The 16,175-nt window shown below is 42.9% G+C and overlaps 1 protein-coding gene and 1 long non-coding RNA gene across 2 annotated transcripts in view; both read right to left on the reverse strand.

Annotated features, from left to right (window-relative positions):
* Positions 1–9,405: 9,405 nt before the first annotated feature.
* On the reverse strand, positions 9,406–10,993 carry LOC127597778 (uncharacterized). The gene is made up of 2 exons (XR_007961740.1): positions 10,513–10,993; positions 9,406–10,258 (listed from the first exon to the last, which is right to left on the reverse strand). It is a non-coding gene; the product is annotated as an uncharacterized LOC127597778 (long non-coding RNA).
* Positions 10,994–15,215: 4,222 nt separating this feature from the next.
* Positions 15,216–16,175, reverse strand: part of LOC127597650 (cytosolic carboxypeptidase 4) — a 121,393-nt gene continuing 120,433 nt past the window's right edge. Inside the window, exon 26 of the mRNA XM_052060825.1 lies at positions 15,216–15,703. Within this exon, the coding sequence (XP_051916785.1) occupies positions 15,550–15,703 (154 nt within the window). The 3' untranslated portion in view covers positions 15,216–15,549. The remainder of the gene's footprint in view (positions 15,704–16,175) is intronic.

A 16,175-nucleotide genomic window follows, 5' to 3' on the forward strand; every position in this document is an offset into this window, starting at 1 on the left:
GTTATGATGGAGGGGTGTTGCAAATCATGAAGACCTGCCAAGTGGTATGATAGCATTGTTTTCAGTCCTTGGTCCTTGGCCTCGGAGGCAAGTCCTTGGTCCTTGGCCTTGGCCTCGGGAAATTTCTGAAGGCCTTGGCCTTGGCCTCGGAGTCAAGTCCTTGGCCTTGGCCTCAAGTTGCCTTGGACAAAACACTGATTCAGACTACAGGGAAGTAGTGCCTCGCCAGTCATGAATAGCCCTGCAAGTCACTGGATGATGCTGACCCTGTTCTGATGTTTTCTATGTTGCCTCATAGCTGCAAATGAAAGAGGCAACTTGCTTTGTCCGGCCATCATAAAGGTCACACCGTCACTAGGTGAGGCTTGAATATATATTTCCTTTTGTTCCCACGCACTGATTTATTTTTGGCTGGTCTTGCCGTGTGACATTTGTTCCTCATACTTGCATGCTGTAATTTAATCAATTAGCAGAGTTGACATTTGTCCCTCAGATATTGTAATTGACAGGCGTGAAACTCAAAGTCAGATCTGGACTGCCACATAATTTTATGCAACCATTCATTTTTAAACATTTTGAGATTGCAACCATTTTTTTGTTACCAATTCCCGTTGTAAAAATAAATGTTATAGTATTTAATAGTTTGTGTAGAAAATAAGCGGTTTGTTACAGCTTGTTACTCTTATTTAAAAATTATGAAAAGTTATTCATCAATTAATTGTGTATATGGCTGGAATCGGGCCGAAATCTCATCAGTCACAATTTGGTAAAAATTTCCTTTTTTAAGAGTCTCTACTATTCGTCATTCCATATGTGTGGGTCTTATTTAGATTGGTAAATAATTTATACAAAGTGTTGAAAATGACTGCTCTTGTTGAAGATGCAAAGTTAAAGGTTGCACAAACAAACCATTTGTGAGGTCTCCTGAAAAGTGACTATTTTGGTGGGACAGGTTTTTAGCCTGACACCAGGGATGGCAATGGTTAGTGATGAAAAAAAGCGCAAAGGGGCTTGACCTGGACGGGGGGCGTGGCCACTTACCAAAGTGGCACGAAACATACTGAAGATGAAGTGTATTCAATTTACACACTATTTGAAACTTGAACAGAAAAAAATCCCAAGATTGTTCACTATTCTTTCAAGTGAAAATTTGCTTATGCATTCCTGGTGAGCACCAATATGTAACTTCAAATTTACTGCTTAAAATCAAAACTAAAAAAGGAAACACAATCCCTGCCACATTTAAGATTTGTTCATTACTTGTATTCATGAAGTGTTGTGTAAATGTGATAAAAAGCTGTTGATTCCTATCTCAAACAGTGATAGTGAAGTCTCACACTGTTTACTATATATGGGTTATGAATGTATTTTATTATATAAAGTGTATGTCTATTTGCAGTATATACAACAATATATACCTCTTTCATGACGTATAATACTTTTTCTCTTCATTTTAAGCTTTTTAGCAAGCGCTAAACGCTTATTGGTCCTCTACGTCTTTTTCCACTCTCTTTTTAGCCAACTCCTCTTGTTTTTACACATGCTCCAGGCTGTCGAAAAGCGCTTGAGATCGAGTAGTTACTTTTTGTTGAGGAATGGGGGCTGTCAATTTGCTCTTGGCCCTTCCTTGGTACAGATTCTTTTATCTCTCTATAAGGTGGAAGAAGACTCAACACCACGTAGTCTTTTCTTCAGTTTATCGCAACGCAACACGAATCGATTCGGGCTCCTGTGAGTCTCAGATTTCATCAGGAAGCCCCGAGCAACTTCAGTCACACGTACATATAGGCATAGTATGTGAATTATGTTAATTAGGGGCGGGCAGTCCTTCCCCTTATGTAAAAATCTGAAACAAAGAAAGTCAAGCAAAGTTCGATCTTGGCATTTTGACAAAGTACAGAGAATATCTGTAGGTCCACAAATCTTGAGATTAGGTTTCCTCTTCGAAGGCACTTGACAGCCTTCAGGGACTTTTACGATGTGGGGGACGCAAAAGAAGACGGCCAGGGGGCTGTTAATCACTCAAGGGGAATTAGGACCCCAACTTCACCCTACACTCTTTGTTTTAACTACTTCAGCAGATGTTCAGGAGAGAGACTAGTGTCAATAGTTTTCATAGCAATATGAAATTCATTAACAATGTTCTACTACTACTTCTAGCGGAATAATTCCTTAACAAATCCCTCTCTTGATCACAATTAATATTGTGATCACAAAACTTCGGTGTCAAATTCCGTCGTCAAAGCGGAACAACCAATTCTGTCTTGTGGAAAGCATCATCAAACAAACTACAGCCGGAAATAACAGCTTCAGCGAAGCCTGCCAACAGTGCCCACATTAGTAGAGAAATAGAGACCAAAATAACCAGTATAATCAGGAAGATATGTTATTAGTTCTGGGCCCCCTGAGAACTTTGTCTTGGTTTCACGTCCAGTGTCCTTCTGAATGTCACTTTGAAGTTGGAGACGCTTCTTGGGGCTGACGCATTCCTTCTCGGTAGACAGCATGATGGGTCCTTTCTGTCACTCTGCGTGGTCCCATTCATCTCGCCTGGTGCCACTTCCGCTGTAGGACCCCCAGATACACATGCTCGGGATACGTCTGTGGTTTCGGGGTGGTCACCCAGGAGTCTCGTCCGCTCCTGAAAATAGGAGACGAGAACACTCAATGACTCCTTGTCTGCTTCATGGGGAATCGTTTGTTGAAGAGCGCCCGGGTCCATGGATTGCCATGGAGCGGGGAACTCCTGGTCACGTCCCATCTTAAAAGGTGTGAGACCCGTGGTGGACTTAACGGTGGACCTCATGGTGAAAGCGCAAGTGGTAGCGTCTCATCCCAATCCGATTTCTCTGAGGTCATCACCATCTGAGTTTTTGATATAAGCCTCTGATACGTTGGTTCGAGCATACCTTGAATTGCAGATGAAAAAACCCATGCCTCCCGAATTGGAGTCTTCAATTTAGTTGCCGACAGGACTGGACGTCCATCAATTTCATGCCGATACAAACCAGTCTCATCCCTGGCCACCCGGTTAGTTCTTCTCCTCCGGGATACCCTCTCTTGGTCTGAAATAAGGTTGTTAGTTTGGAAAACATACAATTTCCCATTTTTGATTCCACTTCCATCACTAAAGATCAAGTCGTCTTCTGCTGTCTCTTTAGTCATCTAGTCTGCTTTGTCATTCTTTTCTCATTTTGTCTTTTATGTGGGAAAGTCCTTCTAATATGTGCCCTGCATTTAATAACTACTTCTTTCGGTTTTAGCAGAGCCTCTCTAAGTTTTTCTTTATTTGTTTTTTCTTCACTATGTTGAATCGATGTTCCTGTGGCAGTTTTAAAAATTTTTATTCTAAACATTTGCCTCATGCTGCCGCATATCTGATGCATGCTGAATGTTTTTGTTCAATTGGGTCCAATTGCATGCTGACGTATGTCAAAATTCATCAAAATTAGTCTTTTACTTCCCTGTTGTTCACGTTCCTGCCATTCACGTTCCCCTCTCTTTTCTGAAAAAGAACTACAGAAACAGAACCTTCTTTTTCAGAAACATCTAAGTAAATCAGCTAGACCAGGCTGCACAAAAGAAACCGGCATCGCTGTACCTTCTGATGTGTTCAGTCTCCCGAAAAATATAAAGGCAGTGCGCATTGTAATTTTCGCATGCGATAGTTTGAAACCGCAAACAGCCAAACGTCAAAGGTGCCACCACGTGGCATCCAAACAACAAATCTTAGATGATGCATTACTATACCGAATAAGCACAACGCCATCCGTATGTCGGAAAGAGTAGAGTAGCTGTTTAAGCACTTGGATAAAAATTCCAGAAGACAAAATCGAATACGTGGGGCAACCGAGTGTAGTAAAATTTAACTCCAAGGTGAGAGAATGAGAAAATTCCCTCTTCGATTCTGAAAGTGGTATTTGGAAAAAACCTTAGCCAAATCGATTACAAAAAAAATGTGTATGATTGAGAATTTTTGTATATTTGAGTAGACGGCAAAAACAGTATGAGCGGCGCGGCCATGTCAGGCCTAGATACGATTCAATGAGATGATATCCTCTGACAGGTCCACTCTGGCTGCCACACCCTTCAGGACCTACAATAATTGAGGAGGAGGGAACATTAAATAAATTGCCTTGTGTTTCACCCAACCAGGCCACGCGATAAAGTTCAATCTCTAGTTTGTCAAAAGCATTGTGCAGTGGGAAGGACCGATCAGCGGATGGTAAGGTCATATGGAGGAAGTCTAAGGAGACCAAAGCCGATACTGTTGGAAGACAGAGTTCAGTGGTGGGTCATCGGCTGACTTTAGCAATAGTCAGTCTTGTATCAGCCTGCATTGGGAGCAAGCGTGGTCCAGCATGTTCAAGTTCATGACAGTCTTTCAGTGAGGCCAGCAGTGATCCCTATTGTTGGGGATTCGGGTACCCATGGAGCAGATGGGCATTGTCCATTTGGAGGTGCCGTATCCTGTTATTGTTGTTGATTTTGCGGAGGAGGAGTCAGAGCTTGTTGATCATAGCCTGATCGATGAACAGGTGGGTGCCGGCGGTGCGGGCATTTCCTTGTCCAATGATTTACATCACCACAAATGAAACAGCCAGCTTGGCTCCCGTGACTTCCTCGTCCACGCCCACCTTCCCGTCTCGAACCTCCCCCCAGCCATGCGTCTCGGCCCTGCCTTGTGGGCAGGCCGTAATGTTGAGGTGTGGCTTGGAGCTGCGGTGTGGGTGTGATCAGCCGTGGTGGAGCCTGTTGAGAGACACTGATTGACATTTGATTAGATCTCCCAAGTTTCTCTTTTTTGCATGCATTACTGGAGGCTCTCTTAGCCTCTTGTATTTGTGAATTCAAAAAGTTGTTCTGTAGCTTGGATGCTTTCTCAGTCTCTTCCTCGGCTCTCATTCGAGATTGTTGCACATAATATAGGAAATGAGTTCGCCAATTCACGTCATCTGAAGTGGGGAGAGTGGGAGAGTTAGTCATCATTTTCTGCACATCAGACGGACAACCCCCCAGCACTGCTTGCCTGTCACCCAAGCATCCATACAATTAACCAAATACGTCATTGGGTGTACCTCAGATAGCTATTCAAACGCCAATTGTTGTGAAGGACCCAATGTTGTTGGATAAATGGAACTCAGCGCATCTGATTGTCTATCATTCAACCTAGTCAATTTGCAAGAGGCTATTCCCTCTAATAGGTCCATAATCTCTTTGGGTAAATACTTACCGGTACTCTTAAGCCAGTCTATTGCCCACAACTGTATGTCATAGTCAATTTTGGGCAAATCCAGCAACATTTGCCTCGTCAATTCAGTCTCCTTAGTTACAAAAGTGGTCGCATCCCAAACACTCATGCTCTCATTATCCTGTTTAATTTGCATACATTTTTCTACTTTTACCAATTGTTTATGACCCACCCTGGGCAGATCAGGGGGAAGCTTGGCACACAAGGGATTCGGGTGGGGGCCAGTAAAACGGCTAGTATGTGTTATCCCCCTTCCTGTAGGTTTGTGCTTACAGACTTGCCTGTGGAGCCTACACAATGATTAAAGTGCCCCTCTGTTAAGACGTTTATATATATATTTTTTTAATTCACTCAATATCTTTAACCCTCACAACAGTGTCTGCGATTGTCATGAATATAGACACATTTTCGTGTGTGTGGTGAGCTCAGGTCTCTCTGCCTGCAGATTGACCATCCGCTCCAATTTCTTCTGCCTTGTCTATGTACAAGTGACCACTCGGCGCTTGTAGTGAGGTCATAATTTTAGCGCTCGTCACCTCATGCGGTGAAGGAGGCATCCTCGCTGCCTTGATTATCATAACTTTGTCGGAGTTACTTTGGTTATATATATTTTTTTCTTTTTCCAATGTCGAAGGCAGTGGTCAAACTGCCCATGAAATGCAATATATAGAAGAACCTCTACTTGTCAACTTAACCCTCTCTTTTCTCACTCCTCACATTCAAAGCCATCCATAAACTAGCCCCTCCATACCTTTCTGACCTCATCCACATTCCTACACTTGTCCGCTCTTTTTGTTCCTACTCCTCTCTCCTTCTCTCTGCCTCCCCTGCTCGTCTCGTCACCATGGGAAACAGAGCCTTCAGTCGATCTCCTCCCCACCTCTGGAACACACTCCCCGCTGACCTTCGTAATACAGACTCATTAACACATTTTAAATTCCGCCTCAAAACACATATGTTTGGACAAGCCTATTCACTCGGACCATAAAGCCATTATTCTTTCTGTTGTTGTATTTTTTTCATATTTTATTTGATGTTGATCTTAATATTGTATTCGTGATTTTAACTGCTTGTTGTAAGGTGTCCTCGAGTTCCTAGGAAGACCCCACAAATAAAATGTATTATTATTATTATTATATTATTATTATAGCTCGAATTGAATACACTTAGTTTTTTCTTTTTATATTTCAAACTATTGTCTTATTCTTACAATTTATTCTTAAGACCTTATTTTCTCGCTTTACTTCCCCTCTGCGCAGTGCATTCGCCCTTTTCTCTCTCTGCGCAATGCATTCGCCTTCCTTTCTTTCCTACTTACCACCCGAATATTTTAACCGTTTTCTTGCCTTCAGGCGTCCCGTCCATCTTACAGTTCACCATGTTTTTATCATACTCACCGTCCAATATACTCCCTTATGGACCGTGTGACGTCACGTAATTCTCCAATTGTAACAATGGAGCTGTCCCTAACTTGCCCTAAATATACAGCTGTTTACTCAGACCGCGATCTCCAGTCGTCAGTCCTACAATTTATCAGCATCCAGAATAATAAAAATTACCTGGACCTGCCTCAGCAATTAACCACTAATTTTTTAAATGCCTACAAACTCAGTATGGTCTTTGCTCGTCAGCTACTAGCCAAACCTACGACTCAGCGGTTCTACCTAATTTAAACCGCCTACGTGGTGCCTCAATAACTGTGCCAATTCAGTTATCTACGACTCAGTGGCAAAGTTTGGACGGTATATTGTTTTGAATATACCTCACACCTATACCTTAATTCCTTTTTCCTGTACAGTACTTCATTTTACTCAGACCGCGATCTCCAGTCGTCAGTCCTACAATTTATCAGCATCCAGAATAATAAAAATTACCTGGACCTGCCTCAGCAATTAACCACTAATTTTTTTAATTGCCTACAAACTCATTATCAATTTGTTATTTGCCACCTACAAGACCCAATCACTATACTTGGTTCAACACATTCAGGTTCAGAGCAGTTTGATTTGATCGGTCCTTTTTGGACATAAGCCGAATCTTGACACTTTGCCCGTAATAACAGGAACAGGTGTGTCTTACCTGGTTATAGTGGAGCGCTCCTTGGTTACTGCCTGAGTCTGAAGGTCCTGAAACCGGTGTCGGTCTTTTCCAGAGAGACCCTGTTCGTGACGCCATTTGTTGAGGAAAGGGGGCTGTCAATTTGCTCTTGGCCCTTCCTTGGTACAGATTCTTTTATCTCTCTATAAGGTGGAAGAAGACCCAACACCACGTAGTCTTTTCTTCAGTTTATCGCAACGCAACACGAATCGATTCGGGCTCCTGTGAGTCTCAGATTTCATCAGGAAGCCCCGAGCAACTTCAGTCACACGTACATATAGGCATAGTATGTGAATCATGTTAATTAGGGGCGGGCAGTCCTTCCCCTTATGTAAAAATCTGAAACAAAGAAAGTCAAGCAAAGTTCGATCTTGGCATTTTGACAAAGTACAGAGAATATCTGTAGGTCCACAAATCTTGAGATTAGGTTTCCTCTTCGAAGGCACTTGACAGCCTTCAGGGACTTTTACGATGTGGGGGACGCAAAAGAAGACGGCCAGGGGGCTGTTAATCACTCAAGGGGAATTAGGACCCCAACTTCACCCTACACTCTTTGTTTTAACTACTTCAGCAGATGTTCAGGAGAGAGACTAGTGTCAATAGTTTTCATAGCAATATGAAATTCATTAACAATGTTCTACTACTACTTCTAGCGGAATAATTCCTTAACACTTTTCAGTAGAAACGTCTGTTTTCGGTGTTTCACGGAGGTTGCGTGACTCTGTAAAGCTTTCCATTCTCTCGATCTGTATACAATTACATTGTCACACACTGTACACAGAGCTTTACCGGTGACATCGAGCTTTTTCACGAAATCCGACACAAGCAAAATGGTTCCTCTTTACTGTTTCCGACTGGGGACACCGTCAGCTTCCTATCCAACCAGTCTCATCGAAACATGTTTTTCAGATCCGCATCTATCTGACGCACTTTAGCTTCGTCGCGAGTCTTGATAACATTCGGCAATCGCGAGAAAGGGGTTGAGGAAAGCGAACACGGATTGGTTGTGATTTGCATTTGCCGATATAGCGACCAATCACAACAAGTAAGACATCATACATGTCCAATCGCAGGGCTGTTTACAATCGGAAGTTGGAAAGCTCGTGAAAACTCGACGATAAGGTACCTGACACCCCCTAAAATTTTCTCAACAGATTTAGACGATTCACAAAAATGATCAATTTAAGAAATAAAACGGCGGAAAATTGTCATCCCTGGGCAATTCGATATTTACTGCTGTTCACAGTCCTAAACCCTCAGACGGAAACCATAACTGCGATGTGCCCATGACAACAATGACTCTGCTGCCATTGATCTTTTACCAGTGTCAGTGTAAAGCATAGGTGTCAAACTCAGGTCCTGGAGGGCCGCTGTCCTGCATGTTTTCCACGTCACCCTGTTGCAACACACCTGATTCAAATGAAAAGGTTCAATGTCAGGCTTGCGCAGAGGTTGCTGGTGATCTGATCATGGGGGTGCTAACACAGACGTTAGCTGTCTAAAGGCCCTGCTTTATTCATCCGAGACAAGCCGCCTCTGCGTCCAGTGCTTTTTTTTTTTTAAATCTGACCGGAGTGTCCGTTGTCACTACGCATTTTACCTCCGGGGCGGGTTTCTCCGGGGGTACTAACGCTGATGTAAGTTGGCCAAAGCCCCTGCTTTATTCATCCTAGACGAAGCCGCCTTTGCGGACACACTTTGCCTTCGCGCCCGGCGCTTTTTTTTTTTAATCCGACCGGAGCGTCCATTATCGGCACGCATTTTACCTCCGGGGCGGGTTTCTCCGGGGATAGGAACGCTGATATAAGTTGCCCAAAGGCTTTGCTTTTTTTTCCGAGATAAAGCCGCCTTCATGGACACACTTTGCCTCTACATCCAGCGCTGTTTTTTTTTTGTTTTTTTTATCCGACCGGAGCGTCCGTTGTCGGCACGCATTTTACCTCCGAGGCGGGCTTTTTTGGGGGTACTAACGCTGACGTAGGTTGGCCAAAGGCCATGCTTTTGTCGTCCGAGACGAAGCTGTCTTCAAGGACACACTTTGCCTCTGCGTCGGGCGCTTTTTTCTTTTATTTTTTTTTATTTATCCGACCCGAGCGTCCGCTGTCGCCTATTTTGCCTACGCAGTGGGCTACTTCGGCGGTGGTAATGCTGATGTTAGCTGTCCAAAGGCCCTGCTTTTTTCTTCTGAGACGTAGCCGCCTTCGCGGACACACTTTGCCTCTGCGTGGGGGGTTTTTTTTTAATCCGTTGTCGCCACGCATTTTACCTCCGGGGCGGGTTTCTCCTCCGGGGATACTAACGCTGACGTACGTTGGCTTTACTTTTTTTGTCCGAGATGAAGCAGCCTTCTCGGACTCACTTTGCCTCTGCATCGGGCGCGTCCCGTGTTTTTTTTTTCTTCAATCCGACCAGAGCGTCAGTTGTCGCCACACATTTTATATTTATTATTTTTATGATGAAGGTGGCCCGGTAGTCGAGTGGTTAGCACGTTGACTTCACAGTGCAGAGGTACTGGTTTCAATTCCAGCTCCGGCCTCCCTGTGTGGAGTTTGCATGTTCTCCCCGGGCCTGCGTGGATTTTCTCCGGGTGCTCCGGTTTCCTCCCACATTCCAAAAACATGCGTGGCAGGCTGATTGAACACTCTAAATTGTCCCTAGGTGTGAGTGTGTGTGCGAATGGTTTTTCGTTTCTGTGTGCCCTGTGATTGGCTGGCAACCGATTCAGGGTGTCCCCCGCATACTGCCCGAAGACAGCTGGGATAGGCTCCAGCACCCCCCGCGACCCTAGTGAGGATCAAGCGGCTCGGAAGATAATCGCCAGCAATTTTTCTGACCCAAACACGGAACTGCGGCTTCTCCAGCCATGGCCCTTGAAAATAGCATAGTCTCGGAATATTTGTAGCGACGCCACTCGAGCGAAGCGCACCTCAGCAGTCAAAAGTCCGCTGCTCTCTGCCGTGTGTGCGTCCGCGCCAACATGTACACACGCGCATGTCTTTTGGTTTCAACCAAGCAACCAACGTCACAAATAAAATACGCTTTGATCTACGACAACAAAAAGCTAGCCTAGCCGAAACAACAGCTAAGCTTAGCTGATGCACACACAGCAAAGAGCAGCGGACTATCGACTGCTGAAGCGTGCTTCGCTCGAGTGGCCTCGCTACATATTTATTTGTCTGTCACTTGTTGAGATCGATAAATTCGATGAATAGATTTTTCCAGAAAATACTGTAATTGTTTGCCGGGCCGGCAACCAAAACATCCATTCACTGCCAACAAAATTATGGACAATTCAGAACATAATTTTACAACTTCTTCTTTGACTGATTTTTATGAACTTTAAGGACCCGTACGAACCCTGCAGCTCCGGCCTTCCTGTGTAGAGTTTGCATGTTCTCCCCGTGCTTGCGTGGGCTTTCTCCATGCCCTCCGATTTCCTCCCACATTCCAAAAATATGCTTGGCAGCTCTGATGGAACACTCAAAACTGTCCCTAGAGTGTGGGCACGAATGGTTGTTCGTTTTTGTGTGCCCTGCCATTGGCTGGCAACCAGTTGTCCCCCGCCTACTGCCCGAAGACAACTGGGATCGGCCCTACTACCCCCGCGACCCTAGTGAGGATCAAGCACTTTGGAAAATGAATGAATGAATATTATTACAAAACAGGGCGGCATGGTCATCTACTTCTTAGCACGTCCACTAGTGATGGGAATTCCGGCTCCTTTTAGAGAGCCGGCTGTTTTGGCTCGGCTCCCTAAAAATGCCGGTTCTTTCGGCTCCCAAATGGCTCCTCAGTTTTTTTGTTGCTTAAATTAATTTAATACCAAAAATAACGTAGTATTATGTGTAAAATGAAGTACTAATGCAAAAAATAGACATTATATCAAATGTTTATTATTTATATGGCTTTATTTATATTCTTCTGAACATACTCAACATGGAGTGCTACTAAATAAAAACAAAGTACAAAGACCCATCTCTAAACAAGGTCGTCAAAAAGTTCCAATCTCTGAATGTGTATATTTATAAGTTTTTAACTATTTACAGTAAAACAACATAAGTAAGCTTTGAATACCACACAACTAATTATAAATTAAAATTTGTAAAACAAAAAGAAAAAAAGCAGCATTCAGGTAAAGGTTTTAGCTTGCCTTTAGCGAAGATTGGCATGAAGAAAAACCAAGTGCCTCAGCTTTGAGGGGTTGATCCTGTTTCTCCTCTCTGTTAATATTTGCCCTGTTTTGGAGAAGATTCTCTCTGAGGGGACAGATGTTGCAACAATACACAGCCAATACAAAATGGATGAAAATCCCTTGCAATCATTAGTTCCTCGTCAATTGTGTTCTGTTTTTCTGGTTTTATAGCTTTTTGCATAAAGTGGCTCATAGAGCTCTGGGTTGTACATGTAGGCTGTTGTGACATTGCAGCAGCAGCAACAGTTGCAGACACACTAGCACCTTCATTAATAGCTGGTTCCCTTGCTTGTCTTTTCTCTTCAAATTGTACTGATTGGTGGACATTTCTGATATGCCTGTGAAGGTTTTTTTTTGTGGAGCCTGATCTATGGGATATTTTAACCTTGCACAGTCTACACGCTGCCTTTGAACTATCAATTAAATTGAAATGAGTCCATATTTCACTGCGTTTCCTATCCATTTTCTCACCTTTCCACTTTCCACCGTGTTTTTTTTCACTAACGAGCTCTCTCGTCTCCTCGTCTGTCTTGTCCGCGTGCTGCTCAGTGTGCTGCTGTGTGTCTCTTCTCTAACCCCTCCCCCTTCTCTAAACTGCAGCGCGTGTGTGTAAGTGTGTGTGTGTGCGTGCATGCGTGCGTGCGTGCGCGTGTGCGTGTGTGAGTGTGAGTGTGTGTGTGTGTGTGTGTGTGCGCGTAACCCTACCCTTCCGGCTCCCAATGAGGAGCCGGCTCCCTATTAGGTGGGAGCCGGCTCCCATCGTTCACTTCAAAGAGCTGGGAGCCGGCTCGTTCGCGAACGACACATCACTAACGTCCACCTCACAGTGCAGAGGTGGATTCCGGCTCTGGTCTTCCTGTGTGGAGTTTGCAGTTTCTCCCCATGCCTGTGGGGGTTTTGTTTGGGTACCGTACTCTGGTTTCCTCCCACATTCCAAAAACATGGACGGTAAGTTGATTGAATGATCTAAATTGTCCTTTGGTCTGATTGTGAGTATCAACAGTTGTTCGTCTTTGTATGCCCTGTAATTGGTTGGCAAATTCAAGGTGTACCCCATCTACTGCATGAAGACGGCTCGGACAGGCTCCAGAATACCCGTGACCCTCGTCTTGACTGACTTAATATGTTGTCGACCAATTTCCCATAGAGGCACAGTTTGGATCCAGAAAGTGCAAGATATGGCAGGCGGCCAGCTATGGGAGATATTAGAGCCATTCAATCTCGCTGCCTGGGCGCAATGGCGGCCACACAGGTGGAAATGCAAGTGGGAACTACTGCATTAGTTGAAAATGCTCCATTTTCTGGAACAGGTCACTGCGGTGCGATTGCAGACGCACTGAGATGCCGTTATCAGACTATGTTGGGACCACTATAAATATCAGCGTTCGAGTTGTTTCCTGAAGTATGTCCAACTACTTAAAATATTTTTTACATAAGTAGTTGTTAAATATTTTATATTTAAGACACACCTCAAAGCATTCAATTTTCCCAAAAGCCGACAGTGGGCCCTATAACCCGATGTGCCACATATATGGAGTTTATAGTCCCCATTGAGTTGTTTCTCTGTTAGTGATCCTGTGCCATCTAGTTATTAGCAGGAACCAATTGTCATGTTTCCGGCATCTGCATTCGCCAACACGTACTCAGACAACTACTTTGTGACCTCTGCGGAGCAATTATTAAGTTCTTTAGTTTCGTGAGTTTGGTTGTATTTTCACTGCATAAAAACCACATTGAAATTGCACATGCCCCCCCCCCCCCCCCACACACACACACATAAAAACCACAAGAACATTCAGCAACCACACAGAATATATCACAACATTTAAAATTGCTTTGATGAAAATGTATAAAGTGCAACCATATTTGTGGGCAATAGACACATTTACAAAAGATTACCCACATATGTAATGTGCTGGTGATGATGATGTATGATGGTCATTCAGAGAGTGAACGGCTTTTTAAAAAAATCTCTTGAGGAATCTGGTGGTGTTCCACATGTCGGTGTGCGACAGCCCTTCAGAGCGTCCCCAACTTTAAGCAGTATTCGGAAGAATGACTGGGCGTGGAAGTGGAACATAGCCATCCTGCAGTCCAAGACAACATATATTTCTCTGATTGCAACGGTCACTTTTATAATCAAGTCGAAGCGGCTTGCCAAATGCTCATATTTACTCCTATTCAAGAGGTGAAAGATTGATCAGTTGTTCCGCTTCTGGCAAGAGAGGATACGCTGACATTCATCTTCCTAACCGCTTGATCCTCACTAGGGTTGCGGGGGGGGTGCTGGAGCCTATCCCAGCTGTCTCCGGGCAGTAGGCGGGGGACACCCTGAATCGGTTGCCAGCCAATCGCAGGGCACGATACGCTGACAATGATTTTATAATCACAATATTCATTGTGATCAAGATAGGGATTTGTAGAATAATTAACTTCTTCCTGTGATTTACTACTTCCTTTATCACTTTCTAATCACACCTATCTGTGTGGGGGGTTTCCAGGGAATTCCAGGCATCATGTCAGGAGTTGTTTTCTTGAATGTTAAATATTTGCTGGCACCAGCCAGGAAGGACAAGCTGAGGGCAGGGGGAAGCTAGTTGTTTGTCTCCCCACACATACCAACTTTTATGACAACATCGGATCGCACCGGATTTTGTTTATAGCTGTTTTACATGGGACGTGACTGTCGGCCTCTCATTTGCATAATGCTTTGTTTTATTGTTATGTACGTATTTGTTTAAGTGTGCTGTGAACAACGTCCAAATGATCCGGAGCCCCAAATCAATTCGTCCTGAGTTGTGATGTTGGAATAAAGAGAAGTAAAGCGATGATGGAATACTAAGAGGACGTTGTAGTTTTGGGTTTTTAATTCCACTTTTACAGAAATATGTAAATACTTGTGTGCAAAGGATTGACAAATTACCAAAATCTGTATAAAAATGTTTTTTTAATGAAAGTAGTGAAGCTGTTATATATAACATTTTTTAAAATATATATAGTATATACTGTATTTTTACTTGAGTGCTACATGCTTGGTGCCGGTGTGCCAAGCACTCCAATATGAAGCAATGGAGTACCATGGCACTCTACAAACTCTTGAGAACAAAGTGCTGAGTGAACTCTCTATTTATTCATACCACTCTTCAAAAAGGTCTGATTTTAAGCTTATAGTATGTCATTTTGACCTTGTCTTCGACAAAATTTTAGGGCTCTCATGACAGTCCTGGTGACACAATCTGGGAATCACTTGTGTGTGTATATACATCCAAAAGTAATGCAATCACAAAAAGATCAGGAAAGCATAAAAAAATGAAAATAAATAAATAAAACATTCAAACCCAGATTCAAACTCAAACATTTTTATTGAGGAAACAGGATGGTTTCTAATCCGGCTCTGTTGAGTTTAAAGTCGAAATAATGTAACAAGGCATTTTTCAAATCTGCATTTGTGCTTTATTGCAATATTGTTTTAGTCAGGACTTTAATGGATCTGTTTTTTGTTAGAAATAAATGTTGGAAACTTCAAACAAACTGAAAAAAAACCCCTTCATATACAGTATTATATTCTTACATAATTAATTCAAACTTCGTACTTGCGTGACTGCAACAGAGAATATCTTCAGGAATCTAATGTAGATCAGTAAGTATGACAGTGACCAAGACAATATAGCAGACCCAAATTATTTAAATATTTAGTAGGGCATAGATCATGGCCCACAAGTGAGTTGAGTAGTGGAGACATGATTACAGTATCCGGCTAGTGTTACACACTTGGGTCACATCATAGTGTCAGATCCAATTTTAAAAACTGAGTGAAAACTCATCTGAGTAATGAAAGATAAGATACAGTTGATAGTGCTCTAAAACTTAATTCACATTGGGATGCACTTGATGATTGTCATATTCCACACACTTCAAAGAGTGGCAAACATTGGGTTCATCTCGAGTTTCAATAGACATCTGTGTTATCAGGTGAAGGATTGTGAATGACCGACACCATCTTGGCATTTCATTTTTGGGGAATATGTCCTTCAGCTCCACCTTGTGCATCAGTGTTGGCCATGCATCCTCTTTGATCAAATTCCAAATCACTTCCTTTCAGACAAGGATATGTGGAATATTCAATTTCTTCAACACATGGGGGCTCATCATCTTCAAAACAGCTGTGTGACAGACAGTTTATTTTTTAACATGGTCTCATCTGCTATAGATGTGGTATTACTGAATTATAAACCCCGAAGTATCCATTTTTACACCAAGTGATATAAATATGAAATAGATGACAATAACTGTATCCTGTTCAAACAATTAATTCGCTCGAGCTGGATGTTTCAAAAGTAATGATTACATACTTTCTTCCGAAATTACCGGTATTGTAACAAGGCATATTCCACAAAATAGGATGTATATGTACATACAGTGTGCATTTATAGACTGTATGTATGTATGTATGTATGTATGTATGTATGTATGTATGTATGTATGTATGTATGTATGTATGTATGTATGTGCACAAACGTGTATGTATACGTACAAAAAAAACAAGATAAATACCAGCCAGCTGTCTACGAAGGAAGGACAAACAATCTTAATGAAAGTCATTCACACGACAGCAACAACAACACGACAGATACT

The sequence above is a fragment of the Hippocampus zosterae genome, chromosome 3 (assembly GCF_025434085.1).
Source record: "Hippocampus zosterae strain Florida chromosome 3, ASM2543408v3, whole genome shotgun sequence".
NCBI lineage: Eukaryota > Metazoa > Chordata > Actinopteri > Syngnathiformes > Syngnathidae > Hippocampus > Hippocampus zosterae.